We start from the raw sequence: 27,662 nt of genomic DNA, 5'->3' as shown, positions 1-27,662 counted from the left end.
CGTTGCATTTTTATTCTCCATCCTTCTGACACTATATTGAAATCAATGAATTCAGAGCAATCTTTGACCCAGCATTAACTATAGTGTATAAGTGCCATCAAACACTCTTTTCTGAGTGCTGTGATGACTGTCAATTCCCCAATTTTATCTCAGACACCTTAAATTAAGTGCCAACAGATTTTCGTGATGTGTCGCCAATCTTGCTCCACAATTTAGTAGGATATGTGGTCATGATATCAGCCTACGGAGGTTCCGTTGCTGTTGGGTACACAAAAACTGATGGTGGCATCCCCAATCTGTAATGCCCTCCAAGTCCTCGTGGTGGCGTAGTGACTCGCCTCAATCCTGGTGGTAGTGGACGAATCTCAGTTCCCTCCACATCTGAGACCGTCAAGACATTACCGCGGAGGCTTCACGCTATCCTCGCACAGCTCACCACACGCCCCACCGAGAGCGAGAACCACATTATAGCGACCATGAGGAGGTTACCCCATGTGACTCTACCCTCCCTAGCAACCGGGCCAATTTGGTTGCTTAGGAGACCTGACTGGAGTCACTCAGCACGCCCTGAATTCAAACTCACGACTTCTGGGGTGGTAGTCAGCGTCTTTACTCACCGAGCTTTTTGCGACTACAGCACATGATGGGCTATAGTCAGTTATCTGTCTGATTTCCTGACTGTTACATTGGCACTGCACTGTCAAAGAACAGACTTGTCCATTGAATATGTAAGTTTTGAAGATTTTTATGCCGTTTATGGAATTCTGGTCGACCCGGTGAAATGCCATTCTGCATGGCGTCATGGGACCAGATCGCTGATACTGACAACAAGTCAAGTCAAGTCAATTTTATTTGTATAGCGCCTTTCACAACACACATCGTTTCAAAGCAGCTTTACAGAATATCACCATTAACAGACGATAAAACTGTAATGTCTATAAAGTCGATTAATCATCATTGTGTAATTTAGATAAAATACGATTTTTTAATAGTGTTTAAAAATAATTAAATGATAATTGTATTAATAACCCCAGTGAGCAAGCTGTAGGCGACTGTGGCAAGGAACACAAAACTCCATAAGATGTAGATTAATGGAGAAAAATAACCTTGGGTGAAACCAGACTCACTGTGGGGGCCAGTTCCCCTCTGGCTAACATTATGAATGTAATGTATATATTATGTATAGGTAAAATCATGGTTTAAAATGATTAAACTAAGTGTTAATGGTCAGTGATTAAACATTGATTGTGTTTGAACTGTAAGATTAATGACCAAAGTCTTTGAAGTCCATCTTGATTAATTGCAGAAGTTCACATAGATGCAATTGTCCTTGTTAATTGGCTGATGAAGGCTTTTGTTGGCAATAGTTAGTCTAAGCATTTCATTTCAAGATCGTAGTCCATAAATAGACTGAGGTGATGCAGGCTGGAGTTGGCATCATGTCATCCTCTGAAGTCCGTCATAATAGATTGAAGTGATGTTTGGCTGGCACCGGCTGCATTTAGTCATCATCATTCTGCGACATGTAGCAGTGGAGTCCAACATGATGCAGTAATGGTGCTGGATCCAGCCGGTTCTGGTGACCTCAGGATAGGAGTCCCGAGGTTGAGACAGGGAAACAAATAAAAAGATGTAAGCGTAGATGCCATTTAATTTATTGCAGAGTTAGAGATCATGCTCAATGTTTCTGGTTTCTGGTTCCGGCAGACCCAACTAAAGCAGCCTAATTGTGGTTTGGAGGATAATTTAGGTGTATGTCTGGCTAAATAGATGAGTCTTTAGTCTAGACTTAAACTGAGAGAGTGTGTCTGCATCTCGAACAGTGTTTGGGGGACTATTCCATAGTTTAGGAGCCAAATATGAAAAGGATCTTCCTCCTTTAGTGGATTTTGATATTCTAGGAACTATTAATAGGTCAGAATTTTGCGATCTTAATGAACGTGTTGGAACATAGCGTGGTAGAAGATCACTTAAGTATTGCAGAGCTAGACCATTCAAAGCTTTGTACGTAGTTAACAGAATTTTAAAATCAATACGGAATTTAACAGGTAGCCAATGTAACGATGATAAAATGGGGCTAATATGATCATATTTCTTGGTTCAGCACTCTGGCTGCTGCATTTTGAACCAATTGAAGTTTATTTATTGATTTTGCTGGACATCCTCCCAGTAATGCATTACAATAATCTAGTCTTGAGGTCATGAACGCATGAATTAGTTTTTCGGCATCAGCAACCGAGAGCATATGCCTTAATTTAGCAATATTTCTTAGGTGGAAGAATGCTGTTCTACAAACATTTGTAATTTGATTTTCAAAGGACAGATTGGTATCAAATATAACACCTAAGTTCTTCGCTGTTGAAGATGATGTAACAGTACATCCATCTAGAGTCAAATTATATTTTAGTGGCTTATTTTTAGAGTTTTTTGGTCCAATAATTAGAACCTCTGTTTTGTCAGAATTGAGTAGAAGGAAATTTCTGGCCATCCAATCTTTTATTTCATTAATACACTCTGCTAATTTTGAGAATTGTGAAATCTCATCAGGTTTTGAAGAAATATAAAGTTGTGTATCGTCAGCATAGCAGTGGAAACTTATTCCACGATTCCTGATAATATCTCCCAGGGGAAGCATATACATGGAGAAAAGCAGAGGCCCTAAAACTGATCCCTGTGGCACTCCATATTTTACTTTTGTTTGGTTTGACAATTCCTCATTTACATAGACAAAGTGGTAGCGGTCGGCTAAATATGACCTAAACCATGCTAATGCCACTCCACAAATTCCAACATAATTCTCCAGCCTATTCAAGAGAATGTCGTGATCTATAGTGTCGAATGCAGCACTAAGATCTAAAAGCACTAGAAGAGAAATGCAGCCGCGATCAGATGATAAGAGCAAGTCATTTGTAACTCTGATAAGTGCAGTCTCTGTACTGTGATGAGGCCTAAATCCTGATTGAAATTCTTCATATATACTATTTCTCTGAAATGAACATATTTGGGAGGACACTACCTTTTATAGTATTTTTGACATAAATGGCAGATTTGAAATTGGTCTATAATTAGCAAGTTCTCCAGGATTAAGTTGTGGCTTCTTAATTAGCGGTTTGATAATTGCCATTTTAAAGTTTCTTGGGACATGTCCTAAGCATAGCGAGGAGTTAATGATATTAAGAAGAGGTTCTGATATTACAGGAGATACCTCTTTTAAGAGCTTAGTTGGTATATGATCTAACAAACAAGTTGTGGCTTTTGATGTTTCGATAAGTTTTGTTAGCTCTTCATGACCTATGATAGCGAAGGATTGAAGTTGCACATGAGGGAAATTATTCGACACTGTTTTCTGAGGTGCTATGACAGATGATTGCATAATTCCAATTTTATTTCTGATTATTTCAATTTTATCTGTAAAGAAATTCATGAAGTCATTACTCTTGAGCTGTGACGTAATATCTGGTTCGGTTGAGGCTTTTTCCTAACCAATTTAGCCACAGTACTGAATAAACATCTAGGATTGTTGTGGTTATTTTCTATGAGTTTACTAAAATATGCTGACCTGGCAGCTTTGAGTGCGTGTTTGTAGCTACAGACACTATCCTTCCATGCACCCTGAAATACTTCTAATTTTGTATTTTTCCACATGCGCTCCATTTTCCGAGCTGCTCTCTTGAGAGCATGAGTGTGATCATTGTACCATGGTGCAGGGTTTATTTCTTTAATTTTCTTTTATCGAGGTGGGGCGACAACATCAAGGGTGCTAGAGAAGACTGCATTTAAATTTTTTGTTATTTCATCAAGTTCTTCTGGGCTTTGGGGTTTATTGAGTATATGAGATAGATCTGGAAGAGTATTAGTGAAGCTATCTTTAGTGGTCGAAAGAATAGTTCTACCTGAACGATAGCGTGGTGTAAATTGAGTAACATTAGCTGATTGCAGCATACAAGAGACGAGGTAATGATCTGTGATGTCATCGCTCTGCTGCAGAATTTCTATATTATCAACATCAACTCCATATGAAAGAATTAAATCTAGCGTATGATTATGGCGATGAGTTGGTCCTGTTACATTTTGTCTGACTCCAAGAGAGTTGAGAATATCGATAAATGCTAATCCCAAAGTATCATTTTCATTATCTATGTGAATGTTGAAGTCACCAACAATTAAGGCTCTATCTACAGTAACTACAAGATCTGATAAAAAATTTGCAAATTCACTAAGGAAATCTGAATAAGGCCCGGGTGATCTATACACTGTAGCAAGGGTAAAGGACAACAGAGAATTTTTATTTGTATTTGACGGTGTCACCTTAAGCATTATTAGTTCAAAAGACTTACATTTATATCCTGTCCTCTGAGTAACACCAAAAACTTCACTGTAAATTGTAGCAACACCTCCTCCTCGACCCTTCAGACGATGCTCATGTTTATAACAATAACCTGGGGGAGTAGATTCATTTAAACTAATATATTCATCAGGTTTAAGCCAGGTTTCAGTCAAACAGAGCGCATCCAATCTATGATCTGTAATCATTTCATTGACAATTAGTGCTTTGGTAGAAAGAGATCTAATGTTTAGTAGCCCTATTTTTATATGATGTACATTTTTAATTTGTTTGTTTTGTTCACGTTTGACCTTAATCAAATTTTTTCTAAATGATTTAGTGAGGGTATTGTGTTTCGTAGTTCGTGGAACAGACAGTCTCTATGAGATATCTAGGTGATACAGTCTCTATGTGTTGTAGTTTATGTGACCTGTGTGACGTCTCAAGGCAGCTAGCAGACGTTCGGATTAACCAGTTTGTCTGCTTCCTGACCTGGGCCCCATTTAGTCAATTAATATCATTATTAAGTCTATGAGCCAAATTACTAGAGAGGAGAGCGGCACCTTCCCTGGAGGGATGGAGTCCGTCTCTCTTTAGCAGGTCAGGTCTACCCCAAAAACTTTTCCAATTGTCTATAAATCCTATTTTATTCTGCAGACACCACTCAGACATCCAGCCATTCAGTGACACTAATCTACTATAAACCTCGTCACCACGACGAGCAGGGAGGGGACCAGAGCATATTACAGTGTCTGACATCGTTTTTGCAAATTTGCACACCTCTTTAACATTATCTTTAGTGATCTCCGACTGGCGAAGCCGGACATCATTAGTGCCGACATGGATAACAATTTTAGAAAATCTACGTTTAGCATTAGCTAGCAGTTGTAAATTTGATTTGATGTCAGACGCTCTGGCCCCCGAAATGCAATTAACAATAGTGGCTGGAGTCTCTATTTCCACGTTCCTTACAATAGAATCACCGATAACAAGGGCTCTTTCAATATGATTCTCAGTGGGTGTATCACTGAGTGGGGAGAATTTATTGGAAACCCTAACAGAAGCGGGGTGTCTCTTTGCTGAACGAGTATGCCGCCGAGACGTCACCCAAATGCCCTGCTGCAGGGGCTCTATAACCGGAACCAAAGTGTGTGTGTTGCTCTCTGTACTGCCCGCATCCGAAACAGTATTTAACGGCTTCTCTTTCTCACTGACCTCTACTAGCGTTCGGATGCGAGTCTCTAACTCATTAACCTTCTCCGTCAGCCTGAATAATTCCTTACATTTATCACAAGTGAATCCCTCACTGCTGACGGAGGAGGCTATTTTAAACATGTGACATGCAATGCATGAACAAATAACATGAGCCGATGCCATGACTTACCGCAAATTGTTCGTTGTTCCTGAGCGGTGAGGGTTTTGGGATTGATTTGAATCCCTCACAAAATATAACACTATTGTTATCGCTGACAACAACTTGGAATTCACAGAGTTCATTTTTATGATTAGCTTAATGTAGAACACATTCTCAGTTATTACAAAACAGTGCTGGGTAACCAGACACTCTCGTGATGGGACGCGAGTCATCAATCGCCACCTTCACATTAGATTTTTAATTTGAGAATTCATATAATTAGCGGTTTTATTGTTGTTTTTTATTCAACACATTATCAATGCATAACAGACTCTGTACAATGACAACAATGGGAAATGTCAAAATGTTCTAACCCATTTATTAATAATCTCTTTGTGACTTGTTGTTCACAATATTTGATGGAATCAGGTCAACTCATCAGAACAGGAAGGACTTGTGTATTACTTCCTGATATTTTACATACATTACTAATGCTTTGCACACATCATGACAATGTCCAGTACTAATTAATTCACACTTACGCTGCAGTCCAGTCACCATTTATTAAACATAAGTCACAATTGTAATTTACTGTAACAGAGCATGCTAATGTTGAAGTTGATTAACACCGACACTGTCATTTATCTTTTTTATTTTCTCAGTTTGACAAAGTTGTTACGATTTGAATTAGAATTTAAGCAACTTTTATAGGAAATATACATGTTAAATGAGAGAATAATCTCTAATATCTGGATGAGAAATGATATCAATATCAGTATCTATTCAAATAATATAAAGGTTTAAAACAAAATACAGGTTTCATTTTTTAACAAGCATAAGTGTTTTTTCATAATGTTACAGTAAATGAATATAGAACATTTTTCTCCAGAATGATTCAAAAGAGGATTCAAAAAAGTAATTAAGTCTGTAATTAAGGCAAAGGATATTTTCAAAGAGGAGCAGGAACAACTGGACTTTTTGGATATTTTGACTCATTTTATGCAAAACTTTCAGAACATTGTAAGTGTTTATTGGACTGGAACATCTCATATCAGCAGGAGAAGCTCAAGGACAACAGAAGCGTCCACAGAAAAGAACGCTCTTGGTGGGATTATGACGTATGAAGAAGAGGAAGGGATGATCTGCATTAAAGTAGCGTGGAGGCATATAGCATTGAAACCTCATGATGACGCCGGTCGCTGCTGCGGCCTCCGTCCCCTCTTCATTCACTTCAACAAATGATTTATGGATCACCTTAGACAACACCAGATCGTGGTTGGGGGACATGCCTGAGAAGTCAGCCTTCTGCTGGTCAAACGCGTCCACCATTCCCAGGCTGACCAGTAACCCTTTCATGTCATAGGTTTCCTCCATCTTGAATCTGGGCAGAGATACTTGAACTTCCAGAACATTCATCATGCCGGGTCGGGTCCACTTCATGAAGTTCTCGTAGGTCAAAGCCTTCTCCAGCTGGACAAGATAGTCAGTGTGTTAATGTGTCTACAGAGGAGATTCATTGCAATACAAAGTGCAGGATGTGTTCTGGAACTGCACAGACTGTTTAATGACATAAACGTCTGCTGTCTCACCCTCTGAAGGCCAGTGCTGTCGTCCTCCATCTCATTTGGAAGCATGATCAACATACTGAGATCTTTCCCAACGTATGGCAGCTCCAGAATCTGACAGTTCAGTTCCGGGATGAAGGCCAGAGGAAACTTTGCCTCCTGATACATCATCAGAACAGGCTTCATTTCATTCTGTCAAACATCAACAGAGACATACAGATGCAGCACAAATAATCAATCAACAAGAATATGAGATATTCAATGATGAAATAAAGATTATGAATTAAGCATGTCATCGAGCAGCTGAGAGGATTATTGGATGTAGTCTGCCCTCCTAAATCGTTGAGTTTTTAGGGGGGTCTGGGTAGCTCCCCTGGAGACCCCAAAGTTAAATGAATGCATGTGAAGTCGCTCTTCACTGTTCAGCATCCCCGTAGTCATCAACTACACATTTGACACACACTGTTATACATTTCTACTTACTTTTTATACTATTTATATGTATGCAAGTATTTGAGAACTGCAGTCCACTTCTTTATATTTCATGTGCACTCAATGTCAGAAAGTGCCAGTTCAGATTCCTTGTAAAACACATTACCTGACCAATAAAACTCGTCCGATTCTGAAATCTCACCTTGTTCAACCTGAACGGCTCCTCTTTGGTGCTTTCTACACTGAATTTTCTCTCCCAGTTTCCCTTGAAGTAGATGGCGTTCACCAGCACCATTCTCGTCAGCGCATTAACATCTCCTTCAGCCAGCAGATCCTTGATCTTCTCTACCATTAGACATGTTTATTATAATTCACTACATGGCACTGCAGAAACATCTCAACTGAAGTTATGTGATCGATCAATCACGTGATATAATATGAATGATTATATGTTGTTTGTCACCTTGTGTTTGTTTCTCCACCCAGCTGTTGATGTCCACACGTGCTGCTTCTGCATTCTGGATGAAGTCAACGGTCTCCAGTCCGGCCTCATACAGGCTTTTTGTATCACAAAGGAATTTCTAAACAACACAGAGGGGAAAATAATGACACTTCACAGTAAATCATTTATAGTTAAACATTTCTTTGAAATAAGAAACCCCTGTAACAGATGTCTGGACTCATTTTGGTTGATCAGATACTAAGCATCAGAATAGCTATTAAAACAACATTTATCTCATGTCTATAAAGACTGCAGCATTGTTTCTCCATATGAATAAACAGATCTCACCTCAATAAACTGGTAGGATTGCTCTCCATAGAGGCGATTGGCGAGACTCAAAGCGTACGGAGCTTCTGCTTTGTTCAGCTCCTTCATAAACTTCTTGAACCCAACGTGGATTTCACCCTCTGCATCTGCAAAATGCAAAGTCTGGAGACAAACAGCAAATAATAGTTTTAATATGTCAAAATATTGAAGTTTGAAGTTGTTGAGGAAACTCTTGAGCAAATAAATTCCGATCCAAATCCGGACTCAAACCCCCAAATCCCTAAACTCCAGAATACTTGAATAACAGATACAAATCCTGCATTCATTAATGTATATGAAGAACATATAAACCTAAAAATGTGTGCGTTTAACACATCTTGTCATTGCTATGGTGATGCCCGTTGACCCTGCGGTTGGTATTTGTTTATAACATTGAGGGGTGTTCTGAACTCCCTCAGAGTTACTGGCATTAGTGAAGAGTTACTGGCATTCCTGGAGAGTTACTGGCATTACTGGAGAGTTACTAACATTACTGGAGAGTTACTGGCATTAGTGGAGAGTTACTGGCATTAGTGGAGAGTTACTGGCATTCCTGGAGAGTTACTGGCATTCCTGGAGAGTTACTGGCATTCCTGGAGAGTTACTGGCATTACTGGAGAGTTACTAACATTACTGGAGAGTTACTGGCATTACTGGAGAGTTACTGGCATTAGTGGAGAGTTACTGGCATTACTGGAGAGTTACTGGCATTCCTGGAGAGTTACTGGCATTACTGGAGAGTTACTGGCATTACTGGAGAGTTACTAACATTACTGGAGAGTTACTGGCATTACTGGAGAGTTACTGGCATTACTGGAGAGTTACTAACATTACTGGAGAGTTACTGGCAGACCTGGTCCCCTGACAGACAACCACCAAAAAACAAACGTCATGATCTTCCAAAAGTGATCCAGATCTCAGGGACTAACAAACAGAAGCATTGAAATCACAAAGACATACACTTACCTCGGCCTAAAAATCAGTTCTACAGGTAATTTGCTTTGGCTGTGAATGAACTCAAAGAGAAAGCATTAACATTTTATGCCAATAAAATTCCATTAAAATTGATATTCAATTAGAATCTGGCTCAAAAAATTCAAATCAGTCGTCGAACCAATTGCATTATATATTTATGCATTTGGCAGCATTATATGGCAGTGAAGTGTGGGGTCCACCTTTAAAATTTGTGTTTGTGTTTGAATTTAAATTTGGAAAAACATCCCATTGAAATGAAAAATAGCCCCAAATAATGGATGCAGGGCAGAATTGGGCCAATACCCTCTCTTTCTGAACATTCAAAAATGAGCCATCAAATTCTGGAAGCACCTAAAAACAAGTGACCCCAACACATACCATTATAAAGCCCTTAAGTACCAAGAGTTGAGCTTAGTGAAGAGTCCCCTCTGCCAGCTTGTCCTGAGACTGACTGAGGTCACACCTGAGGAGACCGCCAGTCTCAGGATAACGGCACACTCACAAACATTCGGCCTAACCAAATTATACACAAAGAGAAGAAAAATACCATTAAAACTCAACACAAACTGGAATGTTATTCGGCACTAAATTGACAGTACATGGTGGGAAACTATCTGAGCACAGTGACTGACAGAAAATGAAGAAAAGCACTGACGATGTACAGACTCAGCGAGCACAGTCTGGCTATAGAGACGGGCCGCCGCAGACAGACATGGCTGCCCCGCGAGGACAGACTGTGCTCCCAATGCATTCTGGGAGTGATTGAGAAAGAACTGCACTTCCTCACAGAATGCCCAAAATACCAACCAATTACAAACAAATATAGCCACAAAATTAACAACATATGCCCAGAGTTCAATGAATGTACACAAAAAATGTGTTTTATTCTGGGTGAAAAAGAAGAATGTGCAAACACAGCTGCAAGATTTGTAGTATCCTACAATCAGGGACAACCAGAACTAAAGTAAATAACAATATATGATGTAATGATGACCCCTGACCCCAACCCCCTAACCCTGTTTCTGACCCTAGATAATGTTGCATTAATGCTGAATGTTATTTCTTTATAGTTATTATTGTTCTCATGTCCTTGTTCAGATCCTGATCTGTTTTTCTGTGTAATTGCTTTTGGTAAAACAACATGTCTTTGTCATGCCAATAAAGCTCGTTAAAATGAATTAACGAACACGCTGAAACATGTCCATGTACTTCCTTGTTATTGATATATAATACTGGAAGAACTGTTGTAGACGCAGTAATCCAGAGATCGTGATCGGACTCACCTGCTTCATCTGAGCCGCTGTATTACCGGATGCTCCGAGAGACAGCATCGACAGAGCCGCAGAAACACTGACAGGAGAATAAAAGACATTTCCTGCGGGGTTTCCTGAACTGATCTTCTGGAACAGACTGAGACAGAACTGCGGGTGTGCTGTAGAGAGAGACTCCATTCTGAACACAAACACAGAATATAGAGTTTATTTACACGATCCATAAATACAACTTATAATGTCTTCAATATTCTTGACAGTCCTTTCACTTCCGCACTGTCAGAAACAGCGTCTTTAAAACTGAGAGAAAACAACACGACAAAATATGCGTCGCGTTTCAGCGGCAAAGTTTTATTCATATTTAATCAAATAAAGACAAACAGCTTCGGACGACGTCGTAAACTATTACATGAAATGTCTTAATTACAGCGGGTTCTTCTACAGAAATGAAGAATTATTCGTCATTAACACTCAAATACTTTCCTCTTTTAATATTTATGTAATGTTGAATTATTACAATGATCTGAAAGACTTACATGTAGCGCGACAGTTGGAGGAGATCAGACGAATGAATCTATCGCCGAAGCAGTGTTGCCAACTATTTTCAATGGAAAGTAGCTAAAGCCTGCTCGAAAAGTAGCTAAATGTCGCCAGATGACGTCATGCGTCATTAGCATATTAATCAAATTCGAAGCCTACTTCAGTTTATAATAACGGTTATCTCCCCTAAACCGTGCTCATACTGTTTTTATATAAGTATATAGCCGAATGTCCAGTAAAACGGTTCTCAATTACATATTTTCTGCAACAAAAAAAAAACGGTCAAATTAAATGTTTTGAATTAAAACAAAGGAGAAGGCAGCTGCTATGTGATCACTGATTGGTTCCTGCTAACACAGCGTGCACATGCGCAGCTCATTCATGTCTATGTCCGCTGGCGTGCAGTCAACGGAATGTGTTGCTCCTCTCAGCCGCTCACTGAACACACATATATACACACACACACACACACACACACACACACACACAAACACACACACTCACACACACACACAAACACATATATACACACACACTCACAAACACTCACACACATATACACACACACAAACACACACACTCACATTCACAAACACACACTTACGCACACACACACATACACACACACTCACATACACACACACTCACGCACACACACCCACACTCACATACACACACACTCACATACACACACACACACACACTCACTCACGCACACACACACACACACACACACACACTCACATACACACACACTCACCTACACACACACACTCACGCACACACACCCACTCACACACACTCACATTCTCACATACACACACACACTCACTCACTCGCGCACACACACACACCTACACACACTCACATACACACACACACTCACTCACGCACACACACCCACACACACACACACAAACGCACTCACACACACAAACACATTTTTTTTTTTTATTTATTTAACCTTTATTTAACCAGGGAAATAATCACATTGAGATAAATATCTCATTTACAAGTGAGCCCTGGCCAAGGTAGCAACACACAATATACATAACTACATAAAACAGATTACACAACACACACATACACAACAATAAAACAAGATTAAACGTTAAGAGCAAGTGCAGACAGATTTGAATAATTTGTTTAAATGTAACTTGAACTCATTTATAGAAATAAGTACATCAAGTTTCAATGAACTTTGGATCTCATTCCAAGCAGCTGATGCACTATAAATAAAAGCAGTTTTTCCAAACTCTGTCTTCATTAAAGGAACATTTAAAAGAATATATCTACTTGAACGTAGATTATACCCTTGAATATTAAAAGTTATTAAGCTATTCATATACTGAGGAAGCTGGCCGACTAATGCCTTATATACAAGTATGAGCCAGTGTTTGTACCTTCTTATGTAAAGTGAAGGCCAACCTACCATTTCATACAGTGCACAGTGATGAGTGTGATATTTTGTGCAAGTTATAAATCTTAGAGCAGAGTGATAAACAGAATCTACTGATTGTAAGAGAGCTTTAGTAGTGTTTCTGTAAAAAACATCTCCATAATCTAAGATAGGTAAGAAGGTAGATTCCACCAACTTTCTCTTGGCTGACTGTGAGAAACATGCACTATTCCGAAAATAGTGCATGTTGGTCTACCTATCATTATGAGGACTTTCTATGGACATAATGACTTTTATACTGTACAAACTATAGATTCTATCCCCTAAACCTCACAGAAAACTTTCAGCATTTTTATATTTTCAATAAAACATTGATTTTTAAGTGATTTAAATTATGGGGACACTAGAAATGTCCTCATAAACCACATTTATAGCATAATACCCTTTTAATAACCAGTTTGTAAATTGTCCTCGTAAATCACATAAACATGCACACACACAAAAAAACACACACTCATGCACACACGCACACACACAAACACACATGCACACACACACACACACTCTCACACAAACACACATATTACAGTTTTTTTGGATTGCTTAAGCACGATTTTCAAAACACTACACACAATTAGCACAACACTACAGATCCTTTGCATAATTAAACACTCTTGTAAAAACTATACACTTCTGTTTAAAAACCACACTTTGTTACCATATGAAACACACACGTTTCACATACTATACTCTGTTTGCACGAGTTACACTCTGCTGTGATAAACCTAAAACACTTTTAGCACTTCTACTTCCCTATGATTAGAGTAGGCTACCATCAACAAAGTACAAATATAATGTAAATTCACCAAACACTACACAAGACCAATGTTGCAGACTGAAGAAACTCATTTATTTCCCAACACGCCCAAAATGTTGACATGGAGATTCATAATACTGTAACAAAATGTCACTTTACGTATTGTACTGTAAGTTTACTGTAAAAAACATTGTCTCTTCGCCTAGCTGGATCTGGCCAGAGAATTTCATCAACATCGCAGGCAATGTTGTCATTAGCAAGACACCTTGGAAAGAAACGTCTTGAATGACGAATCCATCCTTGCATTGCTGCTACCTCCATCTGGTCACAGGCCTCCTCCATGGCTTGGATGAGGGGTACCTCAGCCTGGAGACGGAGATCATATACCTTCCACCGCCATGCCGAGAAAAACTCTTCTATAGGGTTGAGGAATGGAGAGTATGGTGGAAGATATAGGACGGTGAAGTGTGGATGTTGCTGAAACCAGTTCTGAACCAGAGCAGAGCGGTGGAAAGACACATTGTCCCAGACAACAATGTATTGCAAATGAGCGATTTGATTTGCTGCTGTTATGTTGTGCAATTGGTCCAAGAATGTAAGTATGAGTGCTGTGTTGTAAGGGCCCATATGGGCATGGCGGTGGAGGACCCCATTCTGTGTAATGGCTGCACAGAGTGTTATACGTTGCCCTGGGACATTGACTATAGCCCTGTGGCCAATGATGTTTCTTCCCCTTCTTCGTGTTCTCGTCAGGTTGAACCCAGCCTCATCTACGTAAATGAACTCATGCTGGATCTCCGCTCCATCCATTCGTAAAACTCTCTGAAGAACAGTGTCAGGCAAAATGGTGTAGTTCAGTGTAGATCTAGTATACATATTACAGGACAGTAAAAGATTATGAGACAGTATGCAAGATCACACTGCTAAAGTGAATACATACCTCTGCATAATCATGCCGCAGTCGTTTCACCCTTTCGGAATTGCTCTCGAAAGGCACTCGATAAATTTGCTTCATTTGAATATGTTTTTTTTTAGGATGCGTACCAGTGTTGATGTTGAGACCTGATGGATATCGTTGAAACTGGCGTGGTTATTGACAATGTTAGCTTGGAGCTGATTGAGTGTCGTAGCATTGCTGGCCAAAACCATGTTTACTATCTCCCTCTCTTGCTGTTCTGTGAACATAGGAGGCCTTCCCCCTTGTCGTTCCTGACCCTCAATCCTATGTAGAAAAAACAAACAGTATACAATATTACAGTAATTTCACAGGAAAAGGTAACAGAAGTGCTGATAGTGCATAGAATACAGTACTGTAAGCAGTTACTGAAACCGTGCAGATGTTTTTGATATGATGATATTTTTACAATACCTATTTTCCAGTCGAAATTTTCTTATCACACTTGCCACTGTGTATCGGCTTAGATTTGGCTGTACTCGCAGTCCAGCCTCCCTCAGCGTCAGGCCGTGGTTGACAATGTGGATCTCATTTCTCAGATTCGGTCCTCTTTGAGCACCTTCTTGTCTTCCTCTTCCTCTTCCTCTACCTCTACCTCTACCTCTTCCTCTACCTCCAGCATGGCCTCCATCTCTTCCTCTTCCTCTGTTGATTCCTCTTCCTCTACCTCTACCTCTTCCTCTACCTCTTCCTCTTCCTCTACCTCTTCATCTTCCTCTACCTCTTCCTCTACCTCTACTTCTACATCTTCCTCTACCTCCAGCCTGGCCTCCATCTCTTCCTCTTCCTCTTCCTCTACCTCTTCCTCTACTTCTACCTCTTCCTCTACCTCCAGCCTGGCCTCCATCTCTTCCTCTTCCTCTGTTGATTCCTCCTCTGTTGATTCCTCTTCCTCTACTTCTACCTCTTCCTCTTCCTCTTCCTCTACCTCTACCTCTTCCTCTACCTCTTCCTCTTCCTCTTCCTCTACCTCCAGCATGGCCTCCATCTCTTCCTCTTCCTCTGATGATTCCTCCTCTGTTGATTCCTCTTCCTCCCCTTCCTCCTCCTTCTCCTCGTCTTACTCTTTCTCTGACTCTTTCCATTGTGCTTGAAGACCGATGAACTCATCTGATTATACACCTGATTGGTGTGTCTACAATTAAGCAAACAAGTGTTTGCACACCTGATGACTGTGTTGAACCAATTGGTTGGACGGTGCGGTAATTTGACAGTCAGTGCTTTGGTATTGCAAGGAAGTGACTTCATGATAGATTTTTGTGTGTAATGTATGTTAAGTGTGTTTAGTGTTTTGCAAATCACTGTGTGTAGAGTTTTGCAACAAGTGTGTGGTTGACAATGTGCTTATAGTTGTGCAAATATGGGCTGATGTTTTGCTTCTTGAGTGTAAGGTTTTGCTAATAGTGTACTACTTTTAATTTTAGTGTGTAAGCAATCCAAAAAAACTGTAAGTAATGTAAATGAATATACACAAATAAATAGATAATTGTAGGGTTTATATTGACAGTGGAAGAGACTTTTATTTTGACATCGGAAGTTTTGGTGTTTAAGTGTGTACCTGCAATAACACGTCCACGAGTTCACGCCTGTACACAAACTTCTGTTCAGATGCTCTAACAAGTACATATGCGTCTGAATGTAAATATGATTATTAGTGCAGAATTATAAACAAACATTGCAACAATCCACAACTTCAGTATAAAGAAAAAATATTCAAAGGAAACAGCTCTTAATAACATGAATAATTAAAAACTAAATGAAATAAATAACTCAGTGATAGATATTGTTTGATTCAGTGTAAGTTCAGTTATTAGTCGGGAATTGTTTTAGGATGTCCAAAAATGTTTTTAGAGATTTCAACTAGAATTTAAATTCACAGGAAGTGTTAAATACATGGTTCTTAATTTAGTTATTGAATATGTATCAAATGTATACAGGAGGCCATTTTTATTGGGCTTTTCAGGGTAAAAGATTTCAGTGAAACAACTTCTAATAAAATTATTATTGAACTTTATATCCAGAATTCAAATCCCTTGAATTGATGGAGGCAGCCAAAAGCACTTAACCGGTCACTAAAATTAAAAAAAAATTATTTACATTTCTTGTTGCACTTAAATCTGTTTTGTATACTATTCTGATGATAGTTAAACTTTGTAATATGGCACTTTTTGTACCACTGTCTCCCTAAGATGATTCGCTGATGTTCTTCCTCTTTTGTAAGTCGCTTTGGATAAAAGCGTCTGCCAAATGAATAAATGTAAATGTAAATGTAAATGAATTCCTTACATAATGTGTCCTATGAGTCTGGGATCTTTCCCAGGTTTTGGAATTGAGACGATTACCCCATGTCTCATTTTGGGTGGAAGGACACAGGTGTCAAATATTTCAGTAAAAACTTCTCTTATATCTATCCAAATAGGATTAGATTTATTGTAGTATATATTTAATTGTTTAATAATTTCCAGTTCTTGCTTTTCAATCTTTTACTAAATGAAATGGTAACTTGGCGTATTTTATATTTTAGGTATTCCCACTTCTTGGTAGGAGATGTTAGCTCCTCTGAGTTCATAATTTCTTGAATAATTAATTTAATTTTTTGGCATTAAACTTCCAATATTTGTGTGAATGTGAACTGCTGTCATTAGGTTTGACTTGTAGTCATCAGTTAGTGCAGCAGCCCAAATGTCAGAGTTGATATTGTAATGTAGCAAATGACCATTTGCAAGCAATTCTAGATTTCTAGTTATAATTTGGGCTAAACCAGGAGTATTTATATATTCCTGGATTTCCAAAGAACGTTTATGTCCGTCCGCTCTTCCATACCCGCAATGGCGTGATGACGTATTTCCGGCTGAGCGTCAGACTGGCGGATGGAGGAATAACAGCGATCAAAACATAAAGTAATTATAAACACGTTCATTTATAATAATACGAAATGTAATATAAAGACAGACTACTGTATGACATTTTAGTCAGACTGACGGGTTATTGGTATGATTTTGATTTGTTTCTCTGAATTATGATATTTCAATGAGAATCATGACTGTCTGTGGCGCTGATGACGTCAGTATTTGAATGAACTTCAGTGTTGATCTGATAAACTGTTATCCAAATACCCAAATTTACTGCTTCTGGTGGGTGGTGACTTCAACATTGCTTTAGTTTAAATGGTTGCTTAGACAGATGGCCTCCAAATTCAATAAATTCCTCATCTTCCAATTTGTTGATATTCATGCAAAAATTTAACTTGATAGATATATGGAGGGGAAAAAATCCTAATGTTAAACTCTATACGTGGAGTAATAAGGCTTGCACTTCATTGTCACGTATTGACTATTGGTTAATTTCTGACCGCCTAAATAGTAATAGCATTATGGTTGATATACTAACAACTCCATTAACAGACCACAGAGCTGTGTCACTCCAAATCTCCAAAGCTAGTCAATCATTAAGAGGCTCCTATTGGAAACTTAATAACTCTACTTTAAAACATGACCTAGTAATTAAGAAGGTCCAAACAATGATTCATTGTTTCTGGAACAAGGCTTTAATAGAAAAATGCTTTTCCAGAAACTGGGAGCTTTTTAAATTTGAGGTGTCAAAATTCTTAAGAGAGTACGGGTCCTTTTTATCCAAATCCAGAAAAGCGGAGGAAACAAGGATAATTACCAGAATAACTGCTCTCTTTCAGATTATGCCTGAAAATCTATCAGAAAATGACAAACAGGATTTAATTGTACTGCAAAATCACTTGAATGAAATATACAGAACAAAAGCAGAAGGAGCCTTTGTGAGGTCAAGATGTAGATGGTTAGAGGAAGGAGAGCAAAACACTGCCTATTTCTTCCAATTAGAATGATCCAGTAAATCCAACTCTATTCAAAAACTCAGCATTAATGGTGTTATTACTGATGATCCCCAAAATATAGCTAATTACTGCTCCACCTTTTATAAATATTTGTATAAATCTCAGTATAATGAGGTAGCGGCTAACACTTTTTTAGGATACCTCACTAAAACAAAGTCAATCTTGAATGACCAAAAAGATATTTGTGATAGCCCAATAATTGCAGATGAAGTGTTGTCTGCCATTCATCATCTAAAACTCAACAAATCTCCAGGTGTTGATGGCTTAACCTCTGAATTTTATATTGCTTTTGCAGAACAACTTGCCCCCTTCCTTCACCACGTGTACACAGAAAGCATTGAAAATCAAACTCTCCCTCCCACTCTATCTCAAGGACTTTTAACCCTTATTCCAAAACATAAAAAAGACCCGCTATGCATTGACAACTGGCGGCCAATTTGCCTTCTTAATAATGATTACAAAATCCTAGCTCTAGTTTTTGCCAAAAGATTAAAAGCTGTTTTGGACCAAATTATTGATGAAAACCAAACCGGGTTTATGAGGCATAGACATATATCCAATAACATCAGGCTTGTGCTGGACCTCATTGATTATGCTGATCTTAGTGACGATGATGGCTATATACTGTTTCTAGATTTCTGCAAGGCTTCTGACACAGTCGAACACAACTTTCTCTTACGGGCCTTAGATAAATTTGGCTTCGGCACTTACTTTTGTACAGTCATTAAAACCATATATAAGATTGCAAATTGTTCAATTAGACAGTGTGGAGGCACCTCACCTAGATTTGACCTAAAGCGTGGCGTCAGGCAGGGGTGTCCTGTCTCACCATACCTGTTTCTGATCTGTGCTCAATTACTCTCTGATTACCCTTGAAAGGTATCACAATAACTGAAAAAGAAATAATCATTAGTCAGCTAGCTGACGATACTACCTTATTTTTAAAGGATGCCTCACAGGTTTCATTTGCTATTGATACAATTAAGACATTCTCTAAAGCCTCTGGTCTATACTTAAATATCAATAAGTGTGAGCTGCTCGCCCTTAAAAACTGTAACGTTCCGTCTATCTCTACCATTCCAGTGAAAGAGTCTGTCACCTACCTTGGAATTGTTATTAACAAAAACAACAACACCAGATGCTCTTTAAATTTTGATCCAATTGTAGGAAAGGTACAGAAAAATTTTAATTTATAGCTTCAAAGAGACTTATCTCTTAAAGAAAGAATTTTGCTAACCAAAGCTGAGGGCATATCTCATCTTACTTATGCAGCCTTATCTCTAGATGTCAACAAACGGACCTCCACAGTCATTGATAATCTACTATTCAACTTTGTATCTCCATACAAAGTTGAATAGTAGATTATCAATGACTGTGGAGGTCCGTTTGTATAGAATCCATTATGTTAGAAAATCAGTATTACGTAATGAACTCCTATGTAAATGGTGGTCTAAACTTTCTTGATTTCTCTACTCTCAACAATACTTTAAGATAAATTGGATAAAACAGTTTTTAAAAAATCCAAACTCAATCTGGAAATGTATTCCCAACTACCTGTTTCCAAAGCTTGGAGGTCTTAATTTCCTCTTACTTTGCAGCTATAATGTTGAAAAAAATCCCCTTAAAACTATCAAACTTTTACAAACAATTGCTTCTTTCCTGGTCCTAAATTTAGAAACACAACTTTTCCCCTCACAAGTACTACATCTGGAACAACAGAGACATATTATATAAACACAAATCATTGTTCTTGGAAAACTGGTTTGTCCATGGAGTTTATCTGGTTAAACATCTCCTCAATTCTAGTGGTGAATTAATGTCATACTCCGAACTTCTAGACAAGTATGGTATTCCTATACCACCGAAGGAATATGCCGTAGTGTTTGATGCAATCCCTTCTGGTGCTCTAATGCTTCAAAGACCTTGCATCTATTTACCCTGTTTAACATCTTTCAGTGCTGATTTGTGATTTTTGTCTGTTGTATTTGTATTTTTTTGTTAGCCCTATGCTCCCCTGGTATTGTCTGCCTTTGTGAATTATATGTTTTCCATACTGTTTATCAATGAATGCATCAATAAAAAATAAAAAAATAAATAAAAAAAAGAAATCTGGAAAAATGAAAAAAAAAAAAAAAGATCTGATAAACTGTCACTTCTCTCTTCAGGCTGTGTGTTGAGTGATGGCCACACCGTTTGTTCCTGTGCCGGTGCCCATACACAGAGCTCCGCAGGCGGACAGTAAGAGAGCCGCCCCGCCGTGTCAGATTCCCGTCACCCGCGCCAGACTCAACGGCACCGAACACGCGGTGGAATATTCCAGTGACCCGCGTCCGAACAGCCCGTCAGATACCCCGGGTCTGAGCTGGGAGGAGCGGCCCATCACACCCACTGTGTTGGGGTACGAGGTGATGGAGGAACGGGCCAAATTCACTGTGAGTCCAGGACTTCTTTTTATTTATTTTTTTATTATTATAGAACAAGAACCCTTACAACAAAATATACACACAGAATCAAAGTATCAATAAGTTTAGGGTTAGGTTACGTCACATGCCTAATCCATCTGTAGACGTGTGACGAAATCAAATGTTCACATCATGATAATTACTGAAACTTTTATCATGGTATTGAATTATATTACAAAAATGGATTAAAGATAAACACACTTTATTGTTGTTCTGTTTATAAAAATTTAATTCAAGTCATTTTATTTGTGTAGCACTTTTCATATCACACATCGTTTCAAAGCAGCTTTACAGAAAATGAAACTGTAATATCTATAAAGTCTTAAAGTCATCATTGTGCAGTTTGATTAAATATGATTATGAAGTGTATAAAAATTATGCAGTTGTCCTTGTTAATTGACTGATGAGTTTTGTTGGTAATTAATTGGTAGTCAATATATTATATTATAAGAGTAGTCCATCATTAGATCGAGGTGATGCAGACAGAGATCCGTGAGGTGCATCACAGTTCAACCGGCCGGTCGTTTCGGTGACAGTATTGTGCATGTTAATTACGGTGATATACCGTATTACTGAATACATCACATGTCTAACCGCCAGTGCTCTGTCTGGGCTCTTATTGGTCAGGTTTGGACTGACTCAAGTCATTCTTAAATCTTAAAGAAAAAGAGCATCTTCTGAACATCAAGATGTTTTAGAGTGTTTTCTGATCTATGTTGAGAAAGAGATGCAGGAGTTTAGCTCGAACCTTCTGCTCATCTCGTAAATGTTACGTTGACCGTCAGAAGTCTCCGGGTCTGGCGTGAGGTTTGTGTGTTCTCTTGTATATTCTGTCTGCTCGATCAAGTGTTTCTGTGCTGCAGGTTTATAAAGTTCTGGTGAAGAAGACTCCAGAAGAGAGTTGGGTTGTGTTCAGACGCTTCACAGACTTCTCAAGACTCAACGACAAGGTCAGAAAGATGTGAAGTTCCTCCATCAGTCCTAAAGATCCTGTGATTGTGTCCACTGCACATGCTCCGTTTGTCTCGTCGTGTTTAGCTGAAGGAGATGTTTGCTGGATTCCGGCTGTCTCTTCCTCCAAAGCGCTGGTTTAAAGACAACTATGAGACTGAGTTCTTGGAGGACAGACAGCTCGACCTGCAGGTGTTCCTCCAGAATCTCGTGGCCCATAAAGACATCGCCAACTGGTGAGCAGCTGGAAACTCATGAATGATGTTTTAGTCTTTTATTTCAGATTTATCTGGTCTGATACGAGTGTGTAAAGGAGTGAATGTTTGTTCTCAGTGTGGCGGTTCGGGAATACTTGTGTCTGGACGATCCGCCGGCCCGTTTGACAGTCTGGAGGAGAGTCGGGCGAGTCAGTCACATGATTGTAAACATAGCCAATGATTGTCATCCATCTGAAAGCAGCATTAATGCAGTCACACATCGTACGAGAAGCGCCATCCGTCCATTCAGAGATGATACTTCTCACTGCGTATCTCCAAACACACACGTTAATAAATGAGCGCTGCGTGAACGTTTAAGACGTGTTGCCTTTGACTGTAATCCTGACCTCTGTCAGCAAGTGTGGGGGTGACTCGTGTGAGAGTTTGAAGCGCTGGCCACGCCTTCTCATGAATAATATCGAGAACACCCTTGACCTAGATTTACTCAAATTCAATGGAAAGTGTAAACCACGTGCGCCGTGACGTTGACTTGATATTAATTTCAAACCTGGAAGATGAAAATAGCCTGAGAAATTTCTAAATGAACCCTCTTGAAATGAGTAAACTAATGAAGGTTGGCATTCTGTGCTCTTGTGTGCATGTATACCTGTTAACATCTCGTGAAATGTGTTGTAGCGTTTCATGACCCTTTAAGGGTAGAACAGGGGTGTCCCTAACCGTACTCGTGAAAATAATCATTTTTGACCATATGAGAGCTAAAAATGAGTCATTTTGAGTTACAACAAAAGATATACAACAGGTGTTGTTATAACATGTGAACAGGTGTTGTTATAACATGTGAACTATAATATGTGCACAGGTGTTGTTATAACATGTGAACTATAACATGTGCACAGGTGTTGTTATAACATGTGAACTATAACATGTGCACAGGTGTTGTTATAACATGTGAACTATAACATGTGCACAGGTGTTGTTATAACATGTGAACTATAACATGTGCACAGGTGTTGTTATAACATGTGAACTATAACATGTGCACAGGTGTTGTTATAACATGTGAACTATAACATGTGCACAGGTGTCGTTATAACAGGTGCACAAGTATTGTGCTCATACACATTTACATTTCAAAGTCAAAGCAGATAATTATAAGTCTCATGTAATCGCTGGTTTCCTGCTGTGCATGCCACATGTGAGGTGATGTCAGTGTAAATAATATGACATGTTTGATGTACTGTAGCAGCAGGACGTAACCCTGATGTTTGGCAAATTCAACAAGCTGTACCGCTACAGTACAATCTACTTGTGTTTTTTCATCGATCTTCTTGTCTATGTGCTGTAAGTGTGTTGCTCTGTTTGTCCTGTGAGCGCTCAATGGAGAACACTGTTCCTCAGCTGTCAATATTGCACTGCTTGTGTTTAAATACACTATAATGTGTTATTGTACGACACATCTGGTACTGTATAGTGAGTGTAGTATCGAATGAGACTATATATGTTTATACACCCCTAGTAAAAATGTAAAAGACAACGTTAATGAATACTTATTAAATGTGTTAGCAGTTGAATTCTTCATTAATGCATCATTCACAGTTTAATTGTGTGTGTGTGTGTGTGGGTGTGTGTGTGTGTGCGTGCGTGCGTGGATGTGTGTGTGTGTGTGTGTGAGCGTGTATTTATCACTTTGTGGGGACCAAATGTCCCCATAAGGATAGTAAAACCCGAAATGTTTGACCTTGTGGGGACATTTTGTCGGTCCCCATGAGGAAAACAGCTTATAAATCATACTAAATGATGTTTTTTGAAAATGTAAAAATGCAGAAAGTTTTCTGTGAGGGTTAGGTTTAGGGGATAGAATATAAAGTTTGTACAGTATAAAAACCATTATGTCTATGGAAAGTCCCCATAAAACATGGAAACACAACTGTGTGTGTGTGTGTGTGTGTGTGTGTGTGTGTGTGGGTGTGTGTGTGTGTGGGTGTGTGTGTGTGTGTGGGTGTGAGTGTGTGTGTGGGTGTGCATGTGTGGGCGTGCGTGTGTGCGCGCGGGTGTGTGTGTGTGTGTGCGTGCGTGCGTGCGTGTGTGTGGGTATGTGTGTGGGGGGGGGGTGTGTGTGTCAGGTGTTCTGCGAGACACTAGAGGAGTGTAACTACAGGCTTCAGAAGGAACTTCTCGACAAACAGAGAGAGATCAGCTGCTTAAAGAAATCTCTGCTGGAGAAAGAGCTTCACATTCAAGCACTGGAAAAACAAATCAAGTAAATCCAAAACATGTGTCCAACATCTCAAAATACAGACCGACCCTCTCAGACACTTACTGTGTGTTTGTGTGTTCAGTGGACATGACACGCCGTGTTGTGTGTCCGGTGCGGGCAGCACTGAGAGCAGTGTGGACATCGAGTCTTCTGCTGTTGAAGCCGATCAGAAGCTGCCGGATGAAAAAGAGTGAGTCTACATTATCATCTTCTGTGACAAAACTCACTTCTAGCAGATAAACACCTTTAAAATGTACCGTCATCCTCATCCTCGTCATCTTGCACTCCTGCGCACATATACAGTTTGCAGAATGAAATACTCTCTAAGATGAGAACGTCCTCCTCATGTTACCACTGACTAGCATTAGCACGTAGCAAATCCAGGTTGATGTCTGTGATGATGTAAACGAAAGGGAAAAAAAGAAAGAAAAAAAAACTTCCATTTTTCAGACACAATAAAATCTGCAATTGTCAAACCATTTCATTTGCTCTTTAATAAACAATCTGCTGGTTAATAATCAGCTATAATTAATAATTAATAATAATTCCTGTAAGTCCACCACTTTACAGAACATTCAGTCTGACACACACACACACACACACACACACTCACATACGCCCACTCACATACACACACTCACATACACACACTCTCACACGCGCACACACACATATACAAACACACACTCTCACACTCAAAAACATACACACACACACACATACACACACACACACATACACACACAAACACATACACACACATACACACACACACACACATACACACACATACACACACATTCACACACACATACACACACACATACTCACACACATACACACACACATACACACACACACACATACACACATACACACACACACACACATACACACACATACACACACACACGTTGTGTTTCCATGTTTTATGGGGACTTTCCATAGACATAATGGTTTTTATACTGTACAAACTTTATATTCTATCCCCTAAACCTAACCCTACCCCTAAACCTAACCCTCACAGAAAACTTTCTGCATTTTTACATTTTCAAAAAACATAATTTAGTATGATTTATAAGCTGTTTTCCTCATGGGGACCGACAAAATGTCCCCACAAGGTCAAAAATTTCGGGTTTTACTATCCTTATGGGGACATTTGGTCCCCACAAAGTGGTGAATACACGCTCACATACACATACACACACATACACACACACACACACACACATACACACACACATACACACACACACACATACACACACACACATACACACACATACACACACACATTCACACACATACACACACACACATACACACACACACACACATGTACCTTCATGAGAATGTTGTGCTAATGTAAATACACTGTTCTGTGTGTGTTTGTAGTTGTGCGGTTCAGTCGGGTCAGGGTTCGGTGTGTTGGTGCGGTCCGGTCGTCAGCAGTGCTTCTCCAGTTATTCAGGTCACACATCTGGAACACTGACCGACAGGAAGTAAGTCTCTCCTCTCTGAGTCTGTGGACAGCTGAGACGTGTTTGGTCCGCTCGAGAGGAATGACTCGAGTTTAATCTCAGCCAGAGACACACACGCACGACTCGCTGAACTACAGGAATTGTGTTTCTCTGACAGTCCAGCGACACTGAATCCAGAGGGAACAAGGACATCTCTGTTCTCAGGGTCACGTTCATTTGATATCTGTTTAAGTGTCATGAACTGCTGCTGTTTATCAGGGAATCTTCAAGAGTTGTTTCATGTGATTTCAGAAGATGCTCATGACTTTATTCTGTGATATGGACTTCAGTGACGTGTAGCTTCATGTGAACTGCTCAGATTTGTTCTTCAGTCTTGGCCTGAAATATTTGGGTGAAGTTTAATAAATGACACAATCATGTGGGATGAAGTGCTGTTAGTTTGAGTTTTCAGTGTCCTGCATCACTACAAGCCATATTTACTTGTGTGTGTGTGTGTGTGTGTGTGTGTGTGTGTGTGTGTGTGTGTGTGTGTGTGTGTGTGTGTGTGTGTGTGTGTAACCCTAACCCTAACCCTAACCTAACCCTAACCCAACCCTGTGGTCAAAACCTCAACGGCTGACCCTTCCACAGCCCTAAACCTAACCATCACAACCGCCTGTGTATCACCAACCCATGACACAGGACCCCTCCCAGCACCTAAACCTAACCATTCTATCCCTCTATTTATTATCCCTGGACTGACCAGCCCCAAACAGGCCCCTAACCCTAACCAGAATAACCCTGGGAAAAACAGCCCTCCAACCCTGTGGTCAAAACCTCGACGGCTGACCCTTCCACAGCCCTAAACCTAACCGTCACAACCGCCTGTGTATCACCAACCCGTGACACATGACCCCTCCCAGCGCCTAAACCTAACCATTCTAACCCTCTATTTATTATCCCTGGACTGACCAGCCCCAAACAGGCCCCTAACCCTAACCAGAATAACCCTGGGCAACACAGCCCTCCAACCCTGTGGTCAAAACCTCAATGGCTGACCCTTCCACATCCCTAAACCTAACCGTCACAACCGCCTGTGTATCACTGTGACACCCTCACAGGAAGGAGGACAAGAAACGGAGGATACAACGTAAGGTAAGGAATTTTTATTCGTCTGTCTGACAACCACTTTATATATACACACACACACAAGCGCACTCAGTTGGCTTGCTCTGTTCCCCTCTGTCTCTGCTCTCCGGCTGTTGGCTTTTTAACCGCTCTCCTCACTCTACTGAAATTAGAGACAGGTGTTAGTCATAATTTGGCCCAGGTGTGAGCGCCCTTACCGCTTCTCTCTCCCGGACGGGCGCTTGACCACGCCCCCGCTGCCACAATCACCAACCCGTGACACATGACCCCTCCCAGCGCCTAAACCTAACCATTCTAACCCTCTATTGATTATCCCTGGACTGACCAGCCCCAAACAGGCCCCTAACCCTAACCAGAATAACCCTGGGAAAAACAGCCCTCCAACCCTGTGGTCAAAACCTCGACGGCTGACCCTTCCACAGCCCTAAACTTAACCATTCTAACCCTCTATTTATTATCCCTGGACTGAACAGCCCCAAAACAGGCCCCTAACCCTAACCAGAATAACCCTGGGCAGCATAGCCCTCCATAAAATAGCCCAAGGCCAAATAGCCCACTCATGAACACTCCGGACACTCAATGAAATAAATAAATAAATATTATAAAATATTATACATTACCATATCTATATTTCATCCTGGAGTTCAGTTTGGCTTCGATGCCAGACAGGTTGACCTCCTGACCTTCCAGACTGGTGAGTGATCCTGGGACCTGAAATGACAAAAAACAAAAACAAAATCATATAACAAGTAGGAGTCTGTGGTGGGATCCCTCCTGATCCCACACCATTGCAAAGCGGTCAGCGGAACGGATGGACAGTGCATAACCGTCTTCAGGTCCCTCGGGACCTGTCGATT

At 39.9% G+C, this 27,662-nt stretch overlaps 1 protein-coding gene and 1 pseudogene across 1 annotated transcript; one reads left to right on the top strand and one right to left on the bottom strand.

Moving 5' to 3' along the window:
* Nucleotides 1-5,965: 5,965 nt before the first annotated feature.
* LOC127649020 (leukocyte elastase inhibitor-like) lies at nt 5,966-11,537 on the bottom strand. The gene is made up of 7 exons (XM_052133902.1): nt 11,266-11,537; nt 10,742-10,910; nt 8,466-8,606; nt 8,139-8,256; nt 7,878-8,020; nt 7,268-7,435; nt 5,966-7,148 (listed from the first exon to the last, which is right to left on the bottom strand). The coding sequence occupies exons 2-7, from the start codon at nt 10,907-10,909 to the stop codon at nt 6,744-6,746; spliced, it is 1,143 nt and encodes a 380-aa protein (XP_051989862.1). The 5' UTR covers nt 10,910; nt 11,266-11,537; the 3' UTR covers nt 5,966-6,743.
* An 8,951-nt stretch (nt 11,538-20,488) lies between these two features.
* Nucleotides 20,489-25,688, top strand: LOC127649798 (sorting nexin-16-like; annotated as a pseudogene).
* Nucleotides 25,689-27,662: the final 1,974 nt, after the last annotated feature.

This window comes from Xyrauchen texanus, chromosome 9, assembly GCF_025860055.1.
Source record: "Xyrauchen texanus isolate HMW12.3.18 chromosome 9, RBS_HiC_50CHRs, whole genome shotgun sequence".
NCBI classification, from domain to species: domain Eukaryota; kingdom Metazoa; phylum Chordata; class Actinopteri; order Cypriniformes; family Catostomidae; genus Xyrauchen; species Xyrauchen texanus.
The sequence above is the reverse complement of the archived record's forward strand: the minus strand, read 5'-3'. Positions and strand labels throughout refer to the sequence as shown.